General features: G+C 39.4%; 1 protein-coding gene across 1 annotated transcript in view; it reads right to left on the bottom strand.

The window, feature by feature from the left end:
- The window catches only part of KNDC1 (kinase non-catalytic C-lobe domain containing 1), a 72,273-nt gene extending 58,050 nt beyond the window's left edge, over window positions 1-14,223 (bottom strand). Inside the window, exons 1-3 of the mRNA XM_063133275.1 lie at window positions 14,134-14,223; window positions 11,103-11,301; window positions 6,413-6,471 (exon numbers count right to left, since the gene is read on the bottom strand). Of these exons, the coding sequence (XP_062989345.1) occupies window positions 6,413-6,471; window positions 11,103-11,301; window positions 14,134-14,223 (348 nt within the window). The remainder of the gene's footprint in view (window positions 1-6,412; window positions 6,472-11,102; window positions 11,302-14,133) is intronic.
- Window positions 14,224-20,081: the final 5,858 nt, after the last annotated feature.

The following is a 20,081-nucleotide window of genomic DNA, read 5'->3' as shown; positions in this document are numbered from 1 at the left end:
AAAAACATGCCATAACCACCATTAAAATTTGGACAGCCCCATATATCTAGAGGCACTGGTTCACCGAAATGGTGCTTCAAACAAGCCAAATCCAACCACACTATGGCTGATGGCACAAGAAATACAATCATATTGGGCCCATCTTATGTAAAAACCAACCACTGAAATACTCCAAATTATTAGATGTTGTTTCTTACATCACAGCCACTATCTAGTCATTTGTACTGTCCTTGCTTAGAATACAATAAAGCCGAATTTTAAGAATTGGGTGTCTTACTGAAATTTTAAGAATGATGCCTCCATAAATTGTTCCAGACATATTGACAAACATTTGAACAGACATTCCTTCTAAAACATCAGGTCATATGGCCAGCTTCTTCACTTTTACACTGCAGCTACCCTCACATAAGAATGAATCCTGGGTGTGTCCTGAGCTTTGCAACATTGCCCTAAGCATTGAACCCAGTAACTGAGAAATATGTCTGTTGTTCTCTATAGACCCTTTAATAGTGATTGCCTAGGCATCAGCACAATGCATTAACCCTATGCCCAGGCTAGCCTAGCAGGCATTTAAAAACAAACAAACCCAAAGATTGACTGGAGAAATTGCAAATTTGAAAAGATTCAGTAACACTTCAGTGACAACACTGGGAGTGCTTTTCACAGCCACCTCATTTCAACATGTTTTCCTTCAAGAGATATAGATGCCAGGAGAGTCTCAGAAATGATGTGATGCTAGTAAGTGTTGATACTTACCTTCTTGTTTGGTTAATATTTCTCTGACATTAGTCTAAACACTCATACACAGAGATATGACTCTACAGAAAATTCATGATGAACAGGCAAGTGAAAATCAGCACAGTGACAATAGAAAATGAGGGAGAAAGAGATCAGTTAGAGGGACAGATCAGTCAGAGGAATAGATTAGTAAAAGAAAACCAAGGAATAAGGAATGCCGGTAAACAGATAAACAGGGCAGGGAGCTGTGGTTTCAAGGCCTCCAACAATGCTGGCATCAGTCACTGCTGTTCCTCCTGCCCTTGGTCTTAAAGCACTGTACAGAGCAATACATGGTTGCACCAGGGAATTTTGTGAACAGAATTTAAATAGGCAGGATTGCTTTATTGGCCACAACCACTGTAAAATATGACAATCCATAGAAGTAATAATTAAGAGAAATAATTAGGTTACTTGGGAACATGCAACTCATTACTGGTCTCCAAGGTGAAGCAGCCATGGGTGATCATGCCTCCAGTGCAATTTCTTAAGACATTAGTACATTAATATATACTCCTAATTACTGCATGCACTTGCTTAATGAAGATCAGAGCAGGGGAAACATATAGTACAAACAGTATTAATGAATCTCAAGATTCTCTCAGCTGGGATTACAACAGAATCACAGAGCATATGAGTGAAGGGGTGTGTGTGTGTTTTAAAGGGGCATTGGTTTGGTTTATTGGCCTTGGAACTGCTGGGGCTAAGCCTAGGGGAGAAAGCCATAGCTGTCCAAGCCATTTCACACATGTATGTCTATCACTTGATTAATCAACAACTGATAACGCAGCTGAACATGTAAACCAACTATGTGTTTGAAGTAACGTTGATGTGGTATTACTAAGCATTTAACCCACAATGAGCCACGGCAACCGTAGGTGCCAAATTACCTATGCAACCCCCACTCGGGGGTGCAAATCTAGCGAGCCTGGGTTATGCGATGGTCAAACAATAGTTTAAGGTGCAAATAAGCCATTGCCCCCTTTCCAGCCAGTACATTTTAGAATGTTTTCAGGATGTGTTCAGGATGTTTTAATCATGTATGGTATGTTTTAATCCATTTTAATGTGTATTTTATATCATGTTTTTATACTGTTTGTTTTATACTTTGAATTGTTTTAGTTTTTGTGAACCACCCAGGGAGCTTCAGCTATTGGGCAGTATAAAAATGCAATAAATAATAATAATAATAATAATAATAATAATAATAATAATAATGAGTTGTGAGCGATATCACCTTGGGCAAAGGTTTTTTTTACCAGCATTTGGGCCAACACCAGATCTGAGGTGACCCTGGGCAAGCCGCTTTCAGGGCTCGTACGACCCTGGTGTCCACCTCCCCTTGGAAAATTAAGATAATGGCAGTAGCTCACCATTTCTCCCCTAAGCACCAGGACCACTGCCCACCGCTGCCCCCCCCTCCACAACCCTGCCATAAGCTTAAAAGGCCAGGCAGCATGCACCAGCTGACTCAGATCAAATTTCACATAAAGAGCAAGTGAACCATACCAAGTAAACAGAATATTAAAAATAATGAAATTTTTAATTGAACATCCAGGGAACTGTACAGAATTAGGCTTTAACGTCCGGGAGTTTGCTTTGCACTGACAAGAACCTGGGGGTGGAGTGAAGCTTTTGTGAATGCTTGCAACGACTGTTTTGAAATGGTAGCTAATGCCAGTGTTTAAGAAGCAGATGGCATGATGTGTTTTGTATTTATATTAAGTCTCAAACGAGACCATGATTAAATTCCTAAGCTCTCCTGTTAACAATGGTAACTGGGAGTTCTCATAACTAGCTCCCTGTTGAGGCATTCATATAGCAGATTTACAATGCCAATTATTTTAAAAACATTTCTAACGTATTTCAACTGTGTGAATGCAAGTTATGTTCCCGGCAATGTTTATACAACCACTTCCTGCACAGGTTCTCTCTGTATAAGAAAAGCATGAGGTATGGTAAGGCTTGCAGAGCCAGGGTCGCTCTATTATAAATATCTCTTTCATCACCGTTTCTTCTATTAACAACTATAAAAGTGGATATCCATTTTAGTGGTATATTTTTAAAATAAATAATAATAATAATAATAATAATAATAATAATAATACCACCCACATGTTGGCAGAAACACCATTATATTCATTCTATCCTTTGATGTTTGAACATTTATTTAAAAGGACTTGCACAGGAATGCACATTAATGGTGCTAGATCAATGTGTAGCAGCAGCGGTTGTAGAATGAGTGCGCACAATGGAACTATCGATAGTCACGTCAGCCCTCCGCCTTCTATGATGGTGTCACTTTGATTAGGAAAAGATCTTGCCAGAACAGTAGCATCAATAGAAGTCATATGTCAAGTTCGCATCCTGCTACCAGGTGGCATGTTGTGCTGGTGGTACAGCAACCCTTGTGCCAGATCCTCAGTCTACTGATGATGGAGCACCAACTTTAAAGATTGAGCCACAAGGAGCAACGAATCTATTTAGGGTCAGGTAATGCCCGGTCACTAAATTGACCAGGAATTTTCTGTGCCTAATGAGTCAGTGAGCAGATATAGGCATTAACTATATACTTAGTACACAAATACACAGTTTCTCTATCCAAAATCAGGTATATATGTTTTTTTTCAAAGGAATGAAGAAATGGGGGAGAGAAACTTTGTTTATATTTTTGAACTGATGAATGTACCCAGCTTTGCATGGGTTGGGATATCCCTTAGTTTGGTACAGCAAAGCCCTTAAGTAATGTTAGGTACCTGTCAAAGTTGGACACATTGTGCCTGCCCATATGAGTGAAGCCACAGTCCCTGCCACCCCTAGGTATGATCTCTGCCATGATGCACCCCAATAGCCCCTGAGAGAGAGAGAGAGAGAGAGAGAGAGAGAGAGCGCTCTGGCTACTCTATTCCCTGAAGGGGGCTGCCCCACAGAATGGGGGAGGGGCAGCCACATAACACAAACTCTTGGGAACTCCCCCCAGCTTCAAACTATAGTGACTGCAAAGCTTTGAGCTAGTTAGGAAAGTCTGCCAGATAGTGACTGAAGATATTAGTATAGGCTTCAAACATAGATACATAGTTAGATTAATTAGAATTAATTAATTAGTGTTCACAATCAAATAACCCCATGGTGTACACCCCTAGGGTTACTTTAGTACACATGTCAAATTTCATGATCTTGGAGCGATGATGCTGACAGCTAGACACAACCTCTTTTTATTATTATAAAAGATAGATCAGATGTTTGAACCACGTTCATCACAAGGGCTAAACTTCATTTCTGAGAAGCTCTTGGGGATTGCATTCCAGTAGCAGGCAGGGCTGAAGGCTTAGAGGACAAAGGCAAAATAAATGAGGCCAAAATACCCCAAATAACAATGTATTTTAGCTTAAAGCTCTTAGTGCCAGTAACTGGAGAGACCTTTCTACCTTTTAGAATGGGAAAAAGTGGTACCCTCCAGATTGTTTGAACTATAATTCCCATCAACCCCAGACAGCATAGTCAAATAGTCAAGGATTATGGGAGTTGTAGTACAGATCAACTGGAGAACATCAGGTTGTCTACTCCTGATATAACATTTAGTTTGGCTTAGAGACTCTGGAGAGAGAACCAGGAAGTAGTGGGGTAAGGTGACAGGTGCAGTCACACATAACTCTTTGTGGGACATAGGAGGAATGAATAGGTCCAAGCAAGTACACAGACTAACTGACAACAAAGGAGTGTGTGTTTATAAGGAAGTGGGTTTCATTAAGTGCTGAATCTCACCTTCCTTGATCTTCAAAGGATGTAGTATTTCTATTTTTACTATGGGTTTTGTTGCTATAAATTGAAAATGCAACTAAAAATGTTCGGTTTGAGTTTGACTTCAATGCTACAACTGTGTATGACCCTAAATTCCAATCCATAGTATCATGTCCTGCTATATACAAAATTTGCCCTGTGCCATGGGATCCTGAAATTGTAGAATGCATGTTTTGTATAGGGTTTTACAGGGCTTCATCATCTTTAATTTTCATTATCACTATGAGGCAATCACAATTATTACCATTTTAAAGGTATAGAATGAATCCGATATAGTTATTTGCCCAAGACTGCTAGCAGGAGGAAGGCAACTGAACTCAGCACTGGGCTCAGAAATGTCCCAAAGCTTATCAAGGGACTTATAAATAGAACTTTCCTTGCTCCAGTATTTGCCAATGTAAATTAATTTGCATTATTTGTATAGGTAGCAAACAAGTTGCATAATATGCAAAACAGGCTTCCTGAAAATGGAGATCTTGGATACAGCAAACCTATAAAGAAGTCAGATGGGTAGAATATTTGAAAGAATCTGTATTTCAAATAAACAGAATATTCATATTCAAAATAAACTAGGTGTATTAGCCACAACTATGTGCCAAACTTGAAAGTGTAGCTGACAAATTAACTTTCATGCCCAATAAAAGTGTCTTAATATGTTTGATGTAAGTTTGGGTAATTGCCCTATAGATTGAAAAATCTTCAAACACAGCTAAAAAGAAACAATTTGAAGAATTGCTTTGCATCTTGCTGACCTATAATATTCAATTACCAGGATTCATTTACTCTTTTTTAAAAAGGTTGAAAAAATATGAAGACTTTTATTTAGTAACTTTATACAATGCCTGTATAAAAATAATCTTCACATTCTCAGGCTGCTGGTTAGGCTATTTTGAGTATAATCCATAATGGAAGCAAGAAAACATTAAATACTCTGAATAGGATTATCAACAGAAATTCACACATTGCAAAAGGGCTATGGATGTCTGATCTGTGAAACTAATAAACGAGTGTAAACAATTAAGCCACTAATTCAATTCAATAATAAATAACATTTATGAATCACTAGACCAGAGAGATCCATTGGTTTGTTCATTATACCAGAAGATTAAATTAACTATTCTAGCATGAATTATTTTTATAGAAGGTACCAAGCATTTTTTATAGCTTGCTATTAAGTTCACGATTAGCCAATGAATAAATGAACAGATTCAATGGAAAAACACAAAATGTAGAAGAGCTGGTGTTGGTGAAACAATGATGTCTTTCGTTTCATTATTTCATGATGAAGTCAACTCTTCACAGTCACTGGCCTGGTATGTACCACCAAGGGGGATAACAAGCTACCACGGCTTGTTAATCACCCTGTGCGTGCTGGTCACATGCTGGTCTGTTTTGCATAATTACCCTCACCATGGTTTCTCATGTCATGAGAACCCAGTGAGGGTGGCTTATTGGGTTGTGCAAAAAAAACACCCAGAAACCATGCGCTGCTATTTCTTACTCACCCAACAAGCCATACCCGCCAAGTTCATATGATATGAGAAACCACTCCTGCAAAGTTAACTATGCAAATATGTCCAACATGTGACCAGCCCTGGTGGTTTAACCCTTGCATAACCATGCTCACTGGGTTCGCACAACATGCAGATGCAACATGGAGCCTGTGGACTCATTAACTAACTCACGATGAGCTGCAGCATATCGTCTGAACCTGGTCAATATATGGCAACCAAAATTAAACGTGACCTTTGAGAAGAGTAGATTCAGCATCTTAAGGAAATCTCTTTGTTGTTCCATAAGTTCAAAATTCTTAAATAAAAACTTCATTACTTACCTCAAAAGTGTTACCAGTTACATCAATCTCTGGTGGCACAAAGGTACCTTCTGGATCATCTTTAAAAAGAAGTATTAGATTAAGAAGTTAAAACAGGATTCCAGAATGTATTAAGAACAAATTAAAAAATCCTTACAATCTTTACCCAACAGTGGGTTCAACTTAGAGCTGAATAAATATGGTCTCCCTCCCAAAATTCTATACTCTATTTGTGGATAGAAAAATTGGGAAGACCATTTTACCAAATATTCTCCAAGGGAAATGTTCAAATAGTTTCTTGGAGATGAACTATTAGCAGTGGTAGCAACATAGCTTCTTTCTTTTTTCCTAAGATTTTTTTCTGGCTGCTGCTTCTGCAAGAGGCAATGACCTTAACTGTGTTGGCAGTCAGGCCACCATTTTGGATCTTCCACATTTGGCTTGGGTCACAGTAGACAGAAATGCGGCTGCCACAAAAAAAATGGTGTATAATATTCAGAGAATATTTGACAAAATGACTATCTCCTTCTAGGAGGGGTGAGAAAAAGAATTCTCACAAGGCTTAGCTCTAGTTCAAGTTCTGACTGCTGAATTATGAAGAAAATGTAATAGGATTTTGCAGAAGTCACACAAGGTAAATATCCCTCTTTCCAACATTTCCTAAAAAAACTTATGCTATCACCTAAACTTCTATTTAAGGAATTACTGCTATCTCAATAAAGAAGATAAAGACATACCACAGTTATTAGACACAACAAACCACAAACTACTTAATCCTTGTCATCCACAGCCATCTTGAAGGCTGAAAGCTATCAATCCATTTCAAGGCTAAGGGAGGAAGCTGACAGATTGATAGCTTCTTATATACTTCTATCCAGATCATCAGTTGCTGACTCTAAGACTTTTTTGAAGTTACTTCTAGCAAATTCTTTTTCACAAGGTCAGAGAGACCTTGCATGCAAATAGACTCAGAATTTCCCAGATAATTCATTAATTTCTGTCCACAGTAAAAGGTGGGACAGGGAAGTAGCATATGAGAGGTGTCATGCTAGCGCAAGACCTGATCCTAGTCTCTCACTAGTACACTCCCCACAGCAAAATATGATCCAAACAAACAAGCCTTCTGTTGATCATTGCAAATTCTGTAATCTTCTATTGTGCTCTACATTACCAACTTATTTGGTCCTTCATAATGGAAAGGACACCAGATACCATATTATTTTGTCTCAAGTTATTATGTAGTCAAATTACCAAAACTGATCTTATTATGTCAGTTTTTCTATTGTAAATTTGTTTTTGAAACATATCCTCACATGGTGACAAACTCCGAAGATTAGTTTCTGTCCTGGTATGGCCTACAGTGAAGTGGGAAGACCAATCAGAGGCTTCTAGCTATGGCACAATTTTTCAACTTTTTCTAATTGATGAAAAGCTATAATAAAACAGCCAGAGCACAATATGATAGTCTCTAATATCATCACTCCACCACCTTTAGAGGACACTCAAAAAATACTTGATGCTTTAAGGCAGCCTTCCTCGACCTGGGGCGCTCCAGATGTGTTGGACTACAACTCCCAGAATGCACCAGCCAGCTCTGCTGGGGCATTCTGGGAGATGCAGTCCAACACATCTGGAGCGCCCCAGGTTGAGGAAGGCTGCTTTAAGGTATCTTTATCAAAATGAAATTCCCAAAAATATTTAAAAACAAGCCATGAAGCAATTCAAACAATTTAATACTTTTAAAAATGGCTAAAACAGTTTGTTAGCAGAGAAACGTTTGTCAATACAAGATCGCTTTCGAAAGGCCCAGCCAAAAAGAAAAAGCCCAGACAGACATAATGCTAAACCATAGCTCAGCGCTAGAGCAATAAGCTACATTGAGTCTCAAGACTGCATACTCCATACTCTCCTGAGGGTGTGAGGCGAGACTGAAAGTTTCCACTTTTAGTTTTGAATTAACCACAATTTCCATATTCTCCATGTGAACTCTTATTGGCTGGGATAATTCCATTAAGGGGGAAATGGCATTGAAGCAAAGGAAGCCTTAAAGGGAAACATCGGCAGCAAACTGGTTTGAAATAAAAACAACTACTCTCAATAACTCAATATAGAGTTTCAGGGAGAGGTGGATGGGATAAAATACTTTCCGCGCCAACATTAAAAATGGACTTCGCCCTAGGAAACAGTAACTTTTGAAAAACTGGAGTTCTGTGCTATCAACATGCTAAATAAAGAGTGGACTTGACAAATCCTCTATCAAGTGCCTCTATTCTATCTAAAGAACCATGAAATGAAGAGATATTTAATATTCTTTCAGACTTGCTCAGTCCATATTTTAACACATCACAACTAAGTCTACTGACTCATTACTAAGAGAAAGAATGGCAATTCCATCCACAAATTCTGCTCTCATCGTTTCAACAATTACATCAGAGAAAGACACTGCCAATGCACTTGAGAAGAGAACTGGCACCTTTAGTAATTCTGGCATTTTTGTGTATATATATATATAAAAGCAGGGAGCATAATAGCCGTGAACAAGCTTACTGAAGATCTCAGGGGTTGGAGTACCACAATAATTTGTTCAATTTGTTAAGCATTTTTCCCCTGACTAGAAACTAGACAGTTATGTATCAAGATACTCAAAAACAAAACCGGCTTGAGATGGTCAGGACTTGGAGGAGTTTGCAGATGCTTGGTTCGGGACCGAAGAGGACAAAACCCTTACAAAACCAAAACCAGAGGACTCTGGCTATATGTAAGGCTCCTTCAAATTGAAAGGGTACGACAGCTCTCTCTGACTAAAGCAAGGCCCTAGGAAGCATGATGAAGGCAAACAACAACAAAAACAACCCACGAATCATACTTTTAAGGATTAACACCCAAACACTGAAGAGGGAAGCAGCAAGACATCTGAGTAAAACTGGGCACCCCTACCAGTTTCCTTTGCAGCTGATTCATTAAGTCTTAGGTATATTTACTACACATGATTGGTCAGTACCCAAACTGGAATCTTCTCCATGCTGACTTTTTAATTAAAATTCATGGGGGGAAAAAGTCTTGAAATAGGAACATTCCAATCTATGTTCTTCAAACCAGTCAAATCTATACATGACCTCCAAAAGTGAAAAGTCCAGATGAGCCACTGCCACCACCGTTAAGTGAGAAATTTGTACTGAGCCACTATTAGAGATGCCAGGATAGCATCTCTTCCCACAATCCCCAGATATCCTCAGAGCAGCAGATAAAATGGCACATCAATGAGATAGCTTGTACAGCCATAAATTTCAGTACAATCTTGGCGGCTACATTATTTTCCTTTCATCGCCAGCTGAAGACCTTTTTATTTTCTCAGTATTTTAACACCTAATTTAACTTAAATTTAAACTCTGCTGTTTTAATTTCATATTTTAACCTATATCAATTTCTGCTGTGTGGGTTTATCCTGGTCGTGCTTTTTATATTGTATTTGTATTTGTATTTTTAAATTGTTGGTTGTTTTATTATGCTCTTCATGGTTTTAATTTTTGTGAACCGCCCAGAGAGCTTCGGCTATTGGGCAGTATAGAAATGAAATAAATAAATAAATAAATGGAAGCTCCCCGCAAAAGCCTACCATCCTGAAATTTACTTGGGGTTTCTTTCAATTGCAAGTTAAGATCCCTTAGGGATCATCTCTTAGGTTTCAACATTAAAAACAAAACAAGAAACTCTGGTTTCACAGCTGGCCTACCTCTTGCATGTTCTAGCTTTCCCATGATATCTGGATATGAAGGTCTGACATAATTCCAACCTCGCAATACATGCCACCCATTCTTGCCCTAGCTCTGACATCCAAGCCTCACCAAACTACTCCAGTTAATCAGTGTTCCAGGTATGCCACAAAGCAAGCATAGGAGGTGGGTGTTCAACAGTGCCAGGGAGGAAACGGGCAGGAGGAACCATGGCTGTTTTACCTTCTTCACAATCATTTAAACGTTAGTCAGTTTCAGATCTGTCAACCTTTCCATCAGTATTCTATCCTTCTTGTTTAGTTCCAATCTATTGAAGTGTAATACTTTGAAATCATCACATTGCCCTGGTAATCTTAGCTAACAATAGGTTAATATATAAATTCATGGAATATGGTTAAGTTTGGAATTGTATTGTTAACCATCATTAGTTCCAGAAACAATAAGACCCAAGAGACAGCTATTTACTGGAGGAAGGGAAAAGTAGCTTATCTTTTGCTGGCTTTAATTTATTGTGCGTTAATTATTTGTCCTATATCTATTACCAGTAGGACAAGTTACCATTTTCTTCTCTACTCTTCTCCCAGTCCTAATATAACTTTATATAAATCTATCACATCCTCTTCTACCAGTCAGATGACATTTAAGGCACATACAGACAAGTGTACGACAGCATTCAACGTGTAGATCCTCTGAAAGATATTAACTAGACCAAAGAACTGAATCCAAAAGCTTATTAAATTTGAACTAGAAACCTTTGTTTAATACTGTAACAACTAAATGAACACATAGTGTTAATGGATATAACCTAATTTAGCTTTACGTGGGCCGACATTCATCCTTGCATTAAGAAATTATGGTTTCCAATCTAATTAAAATCCATGTAGAAGTCTGATGGAGAGAATATAATGTTTCACTACATCCTCTCAGCGTGAGTTTTTGTACTTTTCAACAAATTGCCTGGAAGCATAAATACTTACCACTGATCTGTTCCATGAAGCATACATTGCCATTGGTGTTAAAAGCCAAAGTGTCAGGAGTAATGCAAAGTGTATGGAAGATTGCAGAATGGGCAACGCTCTTCAGAGACTGGCTACACTCCAGGCAAACAGCCCAGATATCAGGCTCAGTAAGACAGCTATCCTGCAGTGACAAAACATCAGCAAGAGACACGTTCTCCTGCCAAGACATGAATTCATAAATTACTCCACATTGTGTCAAATATATTCTATAATACACAAACCCAACATGTTTCCAGCACGTTCAAGGCTTTCTAAGACAGAAGATCTAAGAAGTACATATATTTTCACACATTGCACTTTTATGGCAGCCTCTAATTTTTCTATCCCTCCCCACTTTCTTCTTAATACCCCTTCCACCCCGTTTGTGGCATTCTTTTCCTACTCAGTGTTTTCCTAGTTAGTTGTTGCAACTGTCTCCAAACTCCAAAATACATTTCATCCAGAACAGTTGCTAAGGCGATTGCCAATGAAATAGTGTAGAGCTCATGGGGCACAGATATAAATGACTGACAAAAGGCAAATAACTGAACTCCACTTCTTTCTCCCTCTACCCACTCCCTGCACCCTTGTTACTAATAGAAAATATGGGGGGGGGGATAATACATAGAATTAAAAAGAAATCCCAGAAGGATTTATTTTGTAGTACAGACAGGTAAAATGAGGCACATACATAAAACATTAATTGCGCAGCATTACTCCCTTGGTTCATTTTGTGGTGAATATTGTTCATATAATGATTACACCTACTTTTATTATTAAAGTACCTCTAGTTAGTTATGAAGACTAACCACAATTCTCTTCAGTCAATATACTTGGATTTAAATCTGCTGGGCAAACTAATTATAGAGATATTTAGTAATAATAATGCTACTACATGTTTCAGTAGAACATTCAATAGAACATTCACAACCATCTGTGTCCCTAAAGTACTCGTAACCGTACCTTGAATCAGGGGGAAGTCCTATTTAAATTCCATGAGACTATAAGCCTAGTCCAAAATACATTTGCAAAGAATGCTGGTTTTAGTGCCATTTCTTAGTGGTTAGGACACTTCAGACAGGAGCACATATTACATTAGCTATAGGTATATGCCAAAAGCACCATTCCCATGGCAAGCTCTTCTTCCCTCTTCTCTCCTCCATGGCTGTAAAATATAAGTGGCTTTACTATGTGGAGCACCACAAAAATGAGGAACATTTCCACACTCCTGCCTATGGTGATTGCCAGGAATATGGAAAGGGGACATGAAGACTTTCCGCATGAGGGTGGCCATGTTTGTGGTGAGACCTTTTAAGCATTAGCACAGGGATGAACTTCCAATAGGGATGCCATCTTTGGAGGTATTCCCATTGCCAGAATAACATGGGCTCTAACTCAAAATCAAAATATTCAATATTAACTTGATCAATGCTTACAGCCCATACAGTATTTTACTATTTAGTATACACCGCTTCCAAGCAACTGCTTACGACATTACATACATTTTTCAAGCAAGAGACAAGTCATTTGGAACAAGCTAAAAACTGTTTTATGCCAAATGTATTTTGCTCTTTTTTTTAGCATTGATTTTTCAGGTAAGTCATACAATCAAACAATTAACAGACTGACTCTCACTTTTTTTTTTAAAAAAACTGTCTTTTCTTGGTCATTTTCAAGTAAATACTTAGGGTAGTATTTCCAAACCTTTACCTAATAAGCAAGCTACAGACCAAAGGTAAAGACTTGATCTGACTAAAATACATGTATCTCCAGTACAACTTTTGCCCTGAAAGAAGGCCTAGAAATATTTTAAATAAATGTCTGCAGGATTTATTTCCCTGTGTACGTCTTTGGGTAGAAGTCTAGAGTTAATATTAAGAGCCATTCTAGATCATTCCCAGGGTCTATTTAGTCCAGCATTCTGTGTACACACAATGGCCAACCAAGCTGCCTATGGAAAGCCCACAAGTAGGAAATGATTCCAGCAGCACCTTCCTGTTGTTCCTTAGCAATTGGTATACAAAAGTACCTCCAATACCTGAGGTAATATATCATGACTAGTAGCCATTGATGACCTGATCCTGCTGTAGTAAATGCGACCTATGGAAATAAATACTACCACTTAACAGAATTCAGTTTCTCCCAAGTGTACATATTAATGTCTTTATATGGAACTGGAAACATATACAGAAACTCAGTGCAATTCCGCATACTTTAAAACTGAAATTAGACTTCCATGACTTTTGATGGATACCAGCATTTCAGCCCAATGTAGCCTGGGTGATTTCAATCAGTTAAGCTTTTTTTTTCTCCCACCGAAATCAATGGGAGAAAGGGATGCTTAACTGTCATTGGATTCAGAGCCATTGACTCCCAAGATCTACTTCATTCATTCCCTAACCTTGTTCACGCAGTAGTTATTGATTTCATTGAGGCTTCCTTGGAAGTAAGTATATTAGGACGGCAGCCTCTTTTTCTCTGCACTTTTGAAATAGTGTTTCTCAAGAGCATCGTTCACGGAGATTTCCTTTGTAGCTTAGTGCAAAAAAGATCCGTTTTGTGGTTTGTTTTTAAGTTACAAGATATATTTTCACTTCAAGTAGACCAGGGTCAGCCAGTCGTATTTACAGAAGATTTTTGACCAGCTGTTACCTATTTGGCTCTATCGTTAATACCGCCCCGGTTGTCAGGTCCTTGAAATACTGATCCTAGGTTACGCTCCAGAGCTCTGGACGGAGACCAGGGTTTTCTAGGGAGGGGAACCGCAGGCCAGCTCGTGCCTGCCCTGAACAGCCGATTTCCACACGCGTCAAAGCGAAGGCAGCTCAACTCCCAGCGCTAGGAGACAAGTTCAACAGCGGAAACAGCCAAGGAAAAGAAAGTTTGGGCAAGGCGCGCAGCCTCCTCCCCACCCGCAGCGGCGACGCCGCCACCACCAGCCAAAACAGCCAGAGGGTCTTGCCAAGTTGCGTGCGGGAAGGGCTGCTCGCCCGCCTTTGGCCACGCTCACCTCATCCTCCGAGAGCGCAGGCAGAGGTTCAAAGTCGCAGCAGTCCTCCTCTTCCTCCCCCACCTGCAGCTCTTCGGCAAAGCCGTCCATTTTGCAGCGGCTTCCAGCAGACTCCGTTCCACCTGAGGGAGGAAGATGAACAGGAGTAGAAAAGGACCGTCTTCGCTTGAGCGGCCTAAACGCCCGGCGCCTTGTCGCTCTTCGCGCGGCTCATTTCTCGGAGGGGTCGCTTCAGTTCGGGACTCAACCCCAGCCCTGGCGGTGACCCCCGCGGTGCCTTGACTAGTTGTGGCCTCTCTCTCCCGCTCCCACCGCCTTTGCACTCCCTCCAGCCACAGCCATACTAAGTTGGCTGCTCCTCGCCCCGTCCTAGGAGTGCGTTTGCTTAGGGCAGCGAGCCCCCATGGCAACAGACGCTCCGGGAAAACATGGGGCGGGGGCAAAAGCTGAGACAAAGCCCCACCTCTTTGGCCTGAGAGAAGTTTACTTCGCCGTGGGGTAAACTGAAATCGAAGGCGAGAGAAGAGGAACGCTCCTATTAGGAGACGCGAGGTTACTGAGGAACACCGAACACGCCGCTAGCTAGTTGGTGGTTGCAAATGCAACAAAGAGTCTTGTGGCACCTGAAAGACCTTTTTTTTTTAATGGCATAAGCTTTCATCAGATGCACGCGACTGTAATCCACGAAGGTTACGTCATTAAGGGCGCAATCCTATGCATGTTTGGCAAGAAAAAAAGCCCTGAATTCTCAGCTAGCCATGCTGGTTGGGGAATAGTGTTGTATGGCTTTTTTCTAAGCACGCATAGCATTGCATCATAAATGAATTTAATTTCCTTCTGACCTCACTGTTTACAGTTCTTTACCATCTTATCTACTGTACATAAACTTGAAACTCTCCATAATACTCCATGATGCATCTGATGAAGCGGGCTACAGTTAGTAGAAGCTTATGCCAAAATAAATTTATTAGCCTTTAAGGTGCCAAAAGACTCTTGTTTTTACAGCAACACAGACTAGCACAGCCAGGCCTCTCGTTTTTTGCTAGTTTCTGAGCTATAACTTTTTCTCCAGTGGAAGAGTCCTGTTGGTCTATACATATACTGGGGAAAAATAATAAGGCAATGCAGGCTGCAATCCTTATACACAGCTGGGAGTAAGCTCCATTGAAATAAATGGGACTCACTTTGTGGCAAATGTGCCTAGAATTGCACTTTTAAACAGACTGATAAATAAATTGTGCTGTTAATAGACCGATTGCGGCATAAACTTTCCTGGATTAGAATCCACATCAGATACATAACAAGTGGGCACTCACCTAAAAAAGTAAATGACTCAATCAAATTGTTAGCCTTTTTTAGTTATTTGTAAGCTTAGAAACATAGGGTGACCATATTTTGGAAACCAAAAAGGAGGACAACATGGTCACCCCCAAGGGGGCGTGCCCACCTGAACATAGCCTTGGTCACATGTCTGATTTTACAGCACACATTTAAGACAAATCTGTTCTATGTTAGGGTGACCATATGAAAAGGAGGGCAGGGCTCCTGTATCTTTAATAGTTGTATTGAAAAGTGAATTTCAGCAGGTGTCGTTTGTATATATGGAGAACCTGGTGACATTTCCTCTTCATCACAACAGTTAAAGCTGCAGGTGCCCTGCCCTCTTTTGAATCTGGTCGCAGTATAGCTGCAGCATAGCTCCTGCAGCTTTAACTGTTGTGATGAAGAGGGAATTTCACCAGGTTCCCCATATATACAAATGATGGCCTGCTGAAATTCCCTTTTCTATGCAACTGTTAAAGATACAGGAGCCCTGTCCTCCTTTTCATATGGTCACCCTATTCTACGTAACATCTTAATGTTAAAATCACTGAAATAAAGAACAAGTGAGAGATTCAATGTATCTGAAATTAACTTCACTCACTCCTACTTTTGTAGGTTTTGCTGTACTTTGAAGCTTTTGCTATACTCTGTGTGTTACATTCTCCCTTTCCCTCAAATATCTTTTCTGACTGTATCTTCACTCACTGCAAGTTGCTGTTGTTGTAGGGTTTGCTACTGGCCCCAGATCTGTTTCAAATTTGGTATGGCTAAAGCTCTGCCTAAAAGCTATCATGGTGCCAACTTTCAACTCTTTATCTTTAAAAATGACAGCTTAAAAATAATTTTAAATCTCATTTTTTTAAAAACCCCTAAAAAATCAATGGATGAACAGATCTGTTTCAAATTTGGTGTGGCTAAAGCACTACATAAATCCTATCTTGGTGCAAAGTTTCATCACTTTATCTTTAAAAATGGCGATTTAAAAATAATTTTAAAACGTCAATTTTAAAAAAAATCCTAAAAAATTAATGGATGAATGGATCTGTTTCAAATTTGGTATGACTAAAGCCCTTCCTAAGAGCTACCATTGTGCCAAGTTTCATGTCTTTATCTTAAAAAATGACGGAGTTATAAGCATTTTTGTTAATTCCCATTAGAGCTGTTCTTTGAAAAAAATCCGGATTTCCCCCCACCCGGATTTGCCATCGAAAACCTGGACAAATCCGGGCAAATCTGGTCATACGGTCACCCTAAGAAACATCATGTGCATCTTGCATTATAATAATATATTTCTACTTACATTAAAACAAATAGTTAAATGTGTAAATATTCAGCTGAAAATAGGTGCTGCATTTCCAAAATGTAATGTATGATTCCCAATAACTTGTTAGTCTCCTAAAGTGCCCACATGTCATGTGTGTGTGTTTGTTTGTTTGTACTACTTCCTGTTCTATTTTCTGCACAGTAGTTTCAATGCTAGTATTCTGACAGCGGAATGCAATGCATGTCTTTTCAGAAGGCAAGTGTGTCAAGGATTGCAGCCTAATAATACAACAGAATAGCCTTTACTTACAGTGTAAGCCTATGTATATATGTATATAATGAATAGTGGCACTTACTCCCAACCTTTGGGTACGATGCTATGCACACTTACCTGGGAGTAAAGTCCATTGAACACAGTGGGACTTACTGAATAAACACACATGAGATTGGTCTGACTGTGGCTGTTTCCAGATGAATGGCTTCTAGTGCCATCAATCGAAAATGCTGTCATTTCTTCTTTCCGTCAACAGATTTTCTGAGGTAAGAAAAAAAGACAAAGTGGTGGGAAAACATTTGTGGTTACAAATGGAAGAAATTGTCTGCTGCCCCTCTTCCCTTTCCTCCCTTCCCCCATAAATTTCCATTAATAAGACAGGGTGATTGCAAAATAAAAGCCTCATCTGTGTCAGGCTTGTCAATATTTCATAGATAAGATTGGATAATTCTCATTCCAAGGATAATTTCCCTCCACTATTGACACATTGTTGAAGGATCTTAGCAGCCTTCTGTAAAGTACATTCATTTACTCTGCAGCAGCTCATCAACTGATTTTAAAATCAAGAGTATTATTGTTCTTTGGCTTAAAGATATATTAGAAAAATAGAACGTGCTATCAGCAGTTCAAAAACACAGCATGCAAGCTGCTGATTGTGTAAATGCAGGCTTTACATTGAGTTTATGTGCATACGTTTACATGTGCTCTAGAGACAAAATGGATCATTCCCTCCTCAGAGATTTGACTTCTAGAGACTGTTGGAGAGAGAACTACACACTAGCAAGCTCACAATAACAACATTTTAACAAGGGCATCCCCAAAAGGCAAAAATCTTTGGACAGGTACCAGAATCGGATCTTGTAACAAATGCATACTATGCCTAGGCGATACTTACTTCTTTGTAAAGAGCAGTGCTAAGAAGTGTATTAACTGTTCATATGCAGCAAGGATTGAAAAAGAATTCTAGTGTATGTTTTTATATATTGTTTTTATACAACACTTTTTATCAGCAGTTCACACCATGACACAGTTTTTAACACACTTCTGCTTTTTCCTCAAGTAGAGTAATATTGTGTCAGCTAGATGGAAATGATCTACACACCGGGTTTTGTCTTATATGAATCTGCGGAGCATCGGAGATAAAACGTTAGGTTCTGTAGCTTCGTATGTGTGCATTAATAACTGCACTACCAAAAAAAAAGGTTCACGCTCACCAGAGCAACTTTGCTCCGCAAGGGCTCTTCTATGACTGCATATTCTGAGCAGTAAATTCAGGAGATATATCACTGTTGCTGCTGTAATGTGATGCTCTTTGTCTAGATTCGAATCTATGAAAATTCATGTTTATATTCAAGGAGGAACAATCCTGTTGTCGTATAGATGGGGGCAAAGACACATTCTTATTTTGTCTTATATATCAGTTCAGTGGAAATGCTTAAATGCCAGGAGGTGTAAGTAAGATGGAACCTTTTCTTACAAATATTTAAATCAATGCACATTCCAGAACAATTATTAATATTATTAATTGAAAAAGGATCTAAGCTCTACTAAGCAATGAACACTGTACATTATAAACAAGACCGTCTCTGTCTCAAAGCTTACAATCTAGAACGCACAATACAAAAGGAATAGAAGATAGGGAGTGAAGAAGATATTTTTATCACATCTGCTGAATATATATATATATATATATATATATATATATCCCTGTGGTATTGGTATCTCCTGATTAAATACTGATCACTGGATACATTTCACGCTTATATCATTCACATCTGAAAGGATGTATACATAAAAGCAGATTTGAAATGTTCAGGAAAGCTAGGAAAGCTATTACTGAATCAAACAAATTCTGGAATATAATGTTTGTATTTGTATAAACATTTAAAAATTTCCATTAATACTTGGCAGTATTATTACTTTCACTGCCTAACTACCAGGGATAGCCCTATTTTCTGATAGCTATTCCAAATAAACCAATTCCCTATTTTTTGGCTTTTGAGGGTGCTTAACTATGCAGCTGTATGAAGATCTACTCAGAAGTAAGGCTTGTTAAGTTCAATGGGAGTTACTCACAGGAAAGTACATAGAATTACAGCCTAATTAATTTGATTGTGAAGAAGGACCGAGGGGACAGGAGCAGGCAGAAGTAACATCGGGGCCTGCTCCTCTTGGACTCTTCCCCCCCCCCACAGGGCAAACTGCCATCTTGGCCCTGTGGGGAAGAAGAAGGACTGAGGGGACAGGAGCAGGCAGAAGTAACATCGGGGCCTGCTCCTGCTGGACTCTCTCTCTCTCTCTCTCTCTCTCTCTCTCTCTCTCTCTCTCTTTCTCTCTTTCTCTCTCTCTCCTCCCTCCCTCCCTCCCTCCTTGACTCCTTTTCCTTGTGTGTCATGTCTTTATTAGATTGTAAGCCTGAGGGCAGGGACTGTCTTTTTTGCTAAGTGTAAGCCGCTCCGAGAGCCTTTTTTGGCTGAGGAGCGGGGTATAAGTATGATAAGTAAATAATAAATAATAATTTTGTTAGTATGAGTTGTTAGCATTAACTTAAAGCCAATACCGAATTAGGCCTCAACTACACCAAGCAGGAGATAGCAGTATGAAAGCGGTATATGGTATGTGTCAAAGGGCCCCAACAGCTGTCAGTGCACTTCAATACTGCTATAAAGCAATAGTGCGGCTCCTGCCTCTTATATACCGCTTTCATAGTGGAATATCCTGCTTGGTGTAGCTGAGGCCTTAGTTTGTGTTGGATTTAGGCCATTGTCATTCTAAAGCATTTAACTCTTCCAAGGGCTCTAGAAGCAGGGTGTCTGGTACACACTGCTTCTTGTCTCTAGTACACACACACACAGGTGGGGTGGGTGGGGTGTAAATACAGGAGCATGAATACTAAGGCACCATGCAGTACACAGCTTGCCCTGGTATACACCACATCTACTGGGGTTTATTTTAAACTTTGATAACACATTATAGGCCAGTAATGTCTTTCTAGTCTATATGTAAAGAACCATCACCACCTTAGCTTCAAAAACAACAGAGGACACAGATAGAGTAAATAAATACCGCATACAACAGCTGGAATACA

Source organism: Elgaria multicarinata, chromosome 8 (genome assembly GCF_023053635.1).
Source record: "Elgaria multicarinata webbii isolate HBS135686 ecotype San Diego chromosome 8, rElgMul1.1.pri, whole genome shotgun sequence".
Lineage (NCBI taxonomy): Eukaryota > Metazoa > Chordata > Lepidosauria > Squamata > Anguidae > Elgaria > Elgaria multicarinata.
The sequence above is the reverse complement of the archived record's forward strand: the minus strand, read 5'-3'. Positions and strand labels throughout refer to the sequence as shown.